Below are 9,118 nucleotides of genomic sequence, written 5' to 3'. Positions count from 1 at the left end.
CATATAATACAATGTATTATATGTCTCTGTCCAAATATATTGAATAATTTCAAGCTTTAAAAAGTCACTAGCATAAAAATATAACAAGAAGTCCAAGCGTATTCCAACATTTAATAATGAGAAAAATTGTGAATTAAACCAATGATTTGTATAGTGAGACAGTTCTTCTTTAAGTTTTCCAGTTTTCCATCTGAATAAAGATGATTTATAACAGTTACAGTAAATCATGGGACTATGTTGCTGAGATTTGAGTAACATTTTCAATACAACTCTGGCTCGTTACCTGAAAATATTGTGTGTTTTCTCCTGATAAATAATATATGACGATTGTAAGAAAGGAAAACGGAAGGATGGAACAACACATCTTACTTGTCAGTAATTTATATTATTATCTTTTGTAGTACCAGAGACACTATATGATGTACTTTATATGTCTCTGGTAGTACTATTTACTATGTTGTTAGTCTAAGATAAACAGATGATCAAATATGACGTTTGAGTACTTATCAGGGTATCGTGAAATATAAGTTCCTCATAATATATAGGTTGCATGCAAATGGAAGAATATTATGCGAAGTATAGTATTTCCACTTGAACAAATATTACAGTATTTGTTCCTAACGGAATAAAGGTTAAAGAATATTTGTTCCAGCAGGAACAGATATTATGTCATTGTTTATTACAAAGTTTCCAGGGGAACTTCTGTTAGACGGAACAAATATAGGTTGACAAATAGATACCTATAGGACAATTGGAGATGCTTACAACAAGTTATTCATTTGTTCAATGACACGTGGGATAGTCTCAACCAATCAAATATTGATTAAACTATCAATATGTTTAAACAGTGGAATAATATATTTTTATTTTATTTATGTTCAGCGTTCATAATTATCTAATTAGAAGCTAATAAATGTATCAATATTTTCTAATGCTATCAAGATAAATTACAGAAAAATGTTTTCACGGTAAGATTAAATCTATCATGATCATGAAATATAAGGTGATGTGGTATGATTACCAACGATGAATCAACTATCCGGGTTGATGGTTAGCAATCACAGGTCACCATAAATCATTTTACTAAGTAGTATCTTTATACACTGAATTGAACATAATTAATTGACCATGTTTCCAGTGTTAAAACGTTTTTATACGTTATTTAGAATGATACGTCGATTGGAATTTTACAGTTTCCAAAACATATGAACCTGAATTTGACTTATAAAACTCTTAGTTCTTGTTTGTTCTTGGCTTTGCCCCCGCATTGTCTGATCCCTGAGGAAAGCCATCACGAAATGCACATCTTAAGGGCATACGATGCAGTTTTGATCCCATAATGAAATTTTGATGAAAATTTGCATATAGGCTATTTTTTACCTGATTAAATCAAATATGCAATAAATAATATACCATCATGTGCTACATTTTGAGTAAATTGAGGTTGAAATTTTAAATATTTCCTCAAAATTCGGATTTGTGGACGTATTTTTCCTTTCGACAGAATAACATAACTTTTTTGTTTTAAAAGTTAAACACAAGCTGTTTTTTGTTAAATTATTTGTAATTTCTGTTTTATATAAATGTTCTATAAATTTGTACATTTTATTTTTACAAATAACTCATATTTATCAGATGTTCATGAATGTAGAAAAAAAACGTAATTTTTTGCTGTATATTTATCAAATTAAAAAAATTGCACTATTGACTTTTTCATGAAAATTGGTACACATTATCTTCCGACGTAATCAAACCAAATATCATTTTAAAAAAGAGGGGTCCATGAACTCGTTTTCAAGTTAAATCAGTTTGAATGATAAAAATCAGTCGAAAACTGCATCTTTTCCGCTGCAAGGTGACGTTTGTTATATTCCAATGGTTTTTATTACATTTTAAAGGAAATAATAAAAAAAAAAGATATTATCAATTGTGACAAGAAAGACGCAAAAGTTATAATTACATCAAGTTTTAAGAATTCGTTATGTAAGCTTAAGTTCATGTCACAAAAGGTCTTCTGACAGTTGGATAAAGAACAGAATATATATAACAGTTTTATGTTTTTTCCAGGGTGAAATGGATCATTCTCAAATACCACCAAATTTTTCATGGGTTGTTGATGGTAAACTTTGTGCCATGGGTTTTCCCAGATCAAAGGAGCATATTCAATACTTACTGGACAATAATGTCACTTACCTTATATCCCTAACATCCTACAGACAACCTCCGGTAACTGATTTCAAAGGTAAGTCGTTTTTTTAGGAAAAGATTGTGTATGTATGTTCCGAATGAAAAATCGAAATAAAAAAAAAAAGAACAAATTCCATTGTTCTGGCAAAGAATAATGCGACACGTATTAACAAACTCACAACTTAAAATTAATCATCACTAACTCTCAACTTTAAAGAAATACTTCATTAACTCACAACTAAAAATTAATCATCACTAACTCACAACTTTAAAGAAATACTTCATTAACTCACAACTTAACTTGAAGGGAATACATCACTAACTCACAACTTTAAAAGAATACTTAAAATTCACTAACTCACAATTCAACTTAAAGGGAATACATGACTAACTCACAACTTTAAAAGAATACTTAAAATTCACTAACTCACAATTCAACTTAAAGGGAATACATGACTAACTCACAACTTAAAGGGAATACTTCAGTAACTCACAACTTAAAGGGAATACTTCAGTAACTCACAACTAAAAATGAATCCGTCAGTACATTTTCTATGTTGAAAGCTTGTTTATCCACTTTTATCATATACTTAGCATTAATATGATAGCTTTTGCATATGTGTAATGAACGGAAGTACACAAGCCATAATTTCCCACCCGGGCTGATAACCCATATCAGGGGCGTCTCGTGCAAAAAAACCCATAACAGTGCCTCTCGTGCAAGTTACTTCCGGTATTTCCGGTATCGTATGTTTACTTTTCCATTGTGGCGTCAGATATTTTTTATAATGACGTCAAAATTTTACGGGAACTTTTGGGATGTCCAGTAATGGCGGACAAATAGCGATAAGGTTTATTGGATCCAGTGGTAAATCTGTTTGTACAGAACCAGCTGTTATTGAAAAACAGATATTAACATGGCTAAATCCGATGATATAGATTTTCAAAATGATGCTAGTTTACAATTAGTACTTGCTAACAAATGCCATTGACAATTATGAATCATCTCACATAGTACAACATGTAGTAATAATGATCATAAAACTGTAAATACTTCCTCCATGCTTCCAGCTTCCAAATTTTTAATGTTTCAAAATGCCTCTATAGGAAATGGTACCATAATATATATGGAGGTAGTGATGCTATTGTTGGACAATTATAGTGTATTTGTTGGATTCATCATGATTTAACTTCTTTAAAAAGTTTTTTACTCTTTTAGTTATTTCATTTGTTTATTTGCCTTACATAAAACAATTGTCGGAAGTATATGATGAAGAGATTAATACATGGCCTTTTCCATATCGGCCCGGGTATCATCCCTCGACCCATATCAGCATATATGGCGGTCCAGGGATGATACCCGGGCCGATATGGAAAAGGCCATGTATTAACCTCTATTTAAATACATTAAAAGAATGTAATATTTATATCGTATCCATATTATAGTGAAAACATCCTTCTCACAATATGGTTCACAGAATAACTAGTTAAAATTCACTGATGTGAATATAACAATTCATTATTATAATATTAGGGCGCTGTATCAAATTTTTAAACTATACTGTGATATACTTTTTCAACATCATAACTAAATCTGGAACCATATATCATTTAATACAAGAAAAAAAATGTGAGGTGAATGTTGGTGAAACAAAAGTCCCGTGAAACATACATGTAACTATTTAGTGATAAAAGAAACAGTGTGTTTATTACTGCTCTTACAATTGACGAACTTAAAGTCTCAGATCAGATTCAATAACTTTCTTTGCAAAATGTCGGTATTAATCTACGATCTTACATGTCTTAATCGTGTATTGTTTAAGCCTACCATTTTCCCATTAATTTGTATTTTTTTTTCTCGTGTTTCTAATTCAGATATGAACCATCTTCATTGTAAAGTTGAAGAATTTACACCCCCGTCTTTAGATCAAATCCAAGAATCTATAGATTTTATCGACAGGGCATACGAACATGGAAAGGTATAGTTACTTAACAGTTAAAGCTGGGAATTGATAAAGAAAATAACATTTCAACGTATTTATAGAAAAAGTCGATGTACAAATTTCAGACAACAGCCCATGCAAGTACGTATACGTGTAATGGAACAACTAGAGGTCAATGTAAAACTTTCTGACAATAATCCGAATGATAATTCATTTCAACAAAGTAAACAAAAATTAACATTTCATATTTAACAAACTGCAAGAAAAAACCCGTAAAATAAAACCAAATAATATAAAAGCATTGTGAAGACTACATGTCTTTTGACTCTACAGTATCTTTATTTCTACATAGAAAAATAGGATGACAGTCAACATGAAAAAGAACTAGTTTATATTTCACAACTGGTTCGCTATGCCCGTGTCTGTAGTGTCTGTGACGTTTCGGATTTCAATGAATGTAATCTATGTATTACTAAATTATTAAGTCATGGATTTCGTTACCACAAATTACATAAAAACCTTTTGGTTTGTAAGTTTGGCTGTACCTGTAGAAAACTTCTTTCAAACGGGCATATCCTAATTTTTACGGTGATGTTGTTTACCGAACTCGGAAATTTAGATTTGATTTTGATTTGATTTTTGGTGTTTTAACGCCACTTTTAAGCACCGCTTTTGGGCTATTTCGTGGCGGCCAGTTTTTATTGGTGGAGGAAGCCGGAGTGCCCGGAGAAAACCATCGACCTTCGGTGGAAAACTGACAATCCTAGTCAATTAAGATTGGAGTCGAGTGCACCTACACGAGCGGGGTTCGAACTCACAACCTCAGTGTTGACTGGCTAGTGATTACAGTAGTAACTACTTAGACCACTTGACCACCGAGGCCCCCGGAAATTTAGATACGATCCGGGTAAACTAATCGATCCTTTAAATAAACTTATTCCAAAAGGTTACCAATTCAACACTGTAATTAGATCTTTAAATGTTGTTTTTATTGGTAAAAATATTGATTTTGTTATCAGTAAATTAAAACCAAACTAATATTATTGTTATATACATATATACATATGCACATTCACGGTTCTACAATCTGTCAATACCTGTATTTTGGCATTGCACAAGGTCATGTTTTTCTCTGACTGTCTTCACACTTAATCCATTGGATGTTGGATGTTGATTGATACTTTCGTCTTAGATCTGTACTTAATGTCTTTTTTGTTGTTGTAGGGATGTATAAATACCCTGCCACGTCCGGTCTATGTTTTTGTTACTTCTTTTTCTGCTTTGTATCGATCTGATGAGTTAAGCCCTTTTCAACGATTTTTACAGTTTGCTCATATGTTGTACTGTTACACCACTGTCCTAGGTTAGGGGAGGGTTGGGCGCCCGCTAACATGTTTATCCCCGCCACATTCTGTATGTGCCTGTCCCAAGTCAGGAGCCTGTAATTTAGTGGTTGTTGTTTGTTGCTGTATATCATATTTGTATTTGGTTCATTATTTTTACATAAATCAGGCTGTTAGTTTTTTCGTTTGAATTGCTTGACATTTGTCATTTCATGGCCTTTTATAGCTAACTATGCAGTATGGGTTTTGCTCATTGTTGAAGGCCTTACAACGACATACAGTTGTTTTGAACTTCTATGCCATTTGATCTCTGGTGGAGAGTTGTCTCATTTGCAATCATACCACATTTCCTTATTTTATATTAGAGAAATGCTTAACAGATCCGGACATTTTCAATACAGTGACGAGTGTCCCATAATATGAAGACAAAAGGGTAGATGAATATCTGCATAAAATACATAAATTGTTGTAGAAAAAAAAAGATTTTGCTTTTTTTATCAGACGTAGTTGCATGTGCATGCGTGATCCTAGGTAATGAGTTCAGGTTTTGTGTATATTTGACCCATATCGAGAAATTATCACTCAAAGGGAGGAGGGAGGGGGGATTGAGTCTGTTTGTCTCCCATTCTTTTTCAAAACCTTTTTCGCAAGTCGACCACCGTAATACTACCAGATTAAATGAAACGTTTCACACAAAAGATAAATACAATGGGCATTTATATACACAATTTTTTTTACATATATGATTCACTATTCACATGACAAATATTTCGAAGTCTCGATGGTGCTGAGAATAATTTTGAATGATCAATTGTATATTTATTTTCATGCATTTATATTGATATTTTTCAGGCAGTGGGTATACATTGTCAACATGGAATAGGTCGAACAGGGACAGTGGTAGCATGCTATTTTGTTGAGAAGCATAGCATGACAGCAGTAGAAGCCATATCACACATCCGATCATTACGTCGATGGTCTATAGAAACAACAGAACAAGAACAGACAGTGTATCAATATGACAAAAGAAATAGATTTTTATTCCCCAAATTAGAGCCCCAGGAGGGAATTTAACACATAAACAATATCATTTTAAAGATGCAGAACAATAATATAATAGGGAGTATTGTTTGAAAAATAAAATCTTACAGATATTAAAAAACACAAATATGTTACTAATCATTTATGATTTTGAGAGAGCCATATTTTTCTGATTGCTATCTTACAGGTTAGATTTCTCTCATAAACGTGTCAGTTGTCGTGCAGCGCATTGAACACAATTATTCTTATCATGTCTTTCGTCAAAATATAGTGAAAATATTTATTTGTAATCCACAGTGTTGATATTAGAAAAAATTGACAAAGTTTCGTGTGTCATCACACACTCTTAACCTTGAAAATGGGGGAAATATCAGGGTATTCATCGACACGATAGAGCTTGCCCCAAATGCTCAAGCTCTATTAAAAGTTGAAGATGAATAGCATTTTCTTTTTAATTGCATCTCACTAAATAATGAGAGAAGGAAAACATTACTGATGCCCATGATGACTATTGTACTTGCATACCTATATATATATGTTGCAATCTTGTCGATGTGGATCATCCACAAGGAGTTAGTACTATATATTATTACGTTATGGTTTATATGGTCATATTATTAACGCATGTTATATTCCATATTAAAGCTGGTTTCGTTTGTATGATCTACAAATTCCATCAATGTATGTATTAAGAAGAAGTCCAGACCTAAATTTCGACATTTAATAATTTTCAAAGAGAAGTAGCATATATTAAGCTGATATTTGCTACTTGATTGTGTATTGCATGGTAACAGATATCATGATATTATATGATCATGAGGTGTTTTAGTTGATTTGCTTTTAACTCTTTAGACAATTTGTTTCTGATTTGTTTCATTTAAGTATATTGTATTTGCTATTACGAATAACAACAAGGATCAGACAAAGGTTATCACAACTTTAATAAAGTTAAAATGTATTTATATAATGAGATGCAACAACAACTTTAAACAATTATAAATTTGTACAATAGTAACAGAAAAAGTACACAATTTTCCAAACAGATAACAGTCCTACTCACCAACATACTAAACTAAAGAAAAAATTAAAGCCGTCTTCAGTCTGACTGCCGCACCGACTGCTTTCGGAATTTATCATATTGAATCTAAGTAAAATAGGTCATAATTAATTTAGAGTTGAACATGAATGTCAAAATCTTGTTAAAATAGCATTTGCCTTACATTCTCCAACATATAAGTGTTTAGGGACTTTGGATTTATCATCGGGGATTTCTTTCTTGTGGAATATCTAAATTTGGAGATGGAATCTATATTTTAATTGCATTGTCGATTTCATTCCACTTCCTTATAGTACAATGTATTTGGAAAATATGATATCTTTGTAAGATCTGATCTACATATTGGTAGTATGAGGTCAATGATGTTTCAAATAATGTTTCCAGAAATAGTTCATTAAGTATTAGTATTCGTAAATAGTGTTGGTCTCTGGTGGAGTGTTGTCTCATCGGCAATTATACCACATCTTCTTTTTTTTATATTGTAAAATAGCTCAGGTTTTCTTCGGTTTCTTCTATCAGACAAAGTTTCCCATCCCGTTTCAGAATACAACATATCACTATTGCAATAATAAGGAAGCCCTGTGACAATGCTTGCAGCTTCACGTTTTCCCATCAGTTCAGTATTGGTTATCTAGTCGAAATAAAAGGTTTTCTGTAGATGCGTTGCCTGTTGTAACTATATGATTTCTGTCTTTTTGGATTAAAAGACATTATCCAGGTTTTTGACCAGGTATTTAATTAGTTAAATCATTTGAAATACATGTTCCTGTATTAAGTGTGAATTTCTACAACAATATCCAAAGGAGGTATCGTTTGCAAACAATCTACAGAGCTTTTTCAACCTTTCTACAGTGTATTTTTTTGTGTAAAATTATATGTAAATAATTACATATCTAATAGAAATTTCAATTTATATGATTACCCAATGGCCTAATGACAGGTTAGACTGCATGGGTAAAGAAATCCCTCGCCTATTGCTAATTGTTTTGAAAAGTGTTTTAATGCAATCAAATTGTTCATACAATTTTCATGCAGCGTTAGTGTCGGAAGAACATTATTTTTATTTAGAATGTCACATGGCTGCGTAGGATTCATTTGTAGATTAATCATTTTAGAAGGTAAATTGAATGAATGGCCTTTGCGAAACGCCTGCTCATTTTTCTGAACTTGGAGGTTTTTACTGTATTTCGGAGTCTCGGTGATTTGTAACTGACATTTCATGTGCACCTTGCATAGCATTTACCGTTACTTCAAGAGATCTTAAAATCTCTAAAGCATATTTATAGACCAGATGGGAGATTTTGGCCATGTGGGACTTCTACTTACTTGTTAGTACAATGCGACGATTAGTTACGACTCATGCAACAAGCCAAGCTTCTTAATTCCCGCGTGTAGTGTTTGTTCCGTACCATTTCACACTGATTCAAGCAGTAAAAGCCTGAGAATATTTTTTTCCCTGATAACATTATCATGCATGATTTTATTGAGTCAGACATGTTTGTCTATTTTACGACATGAAGAAGATGCAGTATAGGTGGATGATACAT

At 32.3% G+C, this 9,118-nt stretch overlaps 1 protein-coding gene across 1 annotated transcript; it reads left to right on the top strand.

Annotated features, from left to right (window-relative positions):
• Positions 1-148: 148 nt before the first annotated feature.
• On the top strand, positions 149-7,170 carry LOC127736962 (dual specificity protein phosphatase 23-like). The gene is made up of 4 exons (XM_052247525.1): positions 149-371; positions 2,068-2,242; positions 4,063-4,166; positions 6,326-7,170. The coding sequence occupies exons 1-4, from the start codon at positions 321-323 to the stop codon at positions 6,545-6,547; spliced, it is 552 nt and encodes a 183-aa protein (XP_052103485.1). The 5' UTR covers positions 149-320; the 3' UTR covers positions 6,548-7,170.
• Positions 7,171-9,118: the final 1,948 nt, after the last annotated feature.

This window comes from Mytilus californianus, unplaced genomic scaffold (genome assembly GCF_021869535.1).
Source record: "Mytilus californianus isolate M0D057914Y unplaced genomic scaffold, xbMytCali1.0.p SCAF_1, whole genome shotgun sequence".
NCBI classification, from domain to species: Eukaryota; Metazoa; Mollusca; class Bivalvia; order Mytilida; family Mytilidae; genus Mytilus; species Mytilus californianus.
The sequence above is the reverse complement of the archived record's forward strand: the minus strand, read 5'-3'. Positions and strand labels throughout refer to the sequence as shown.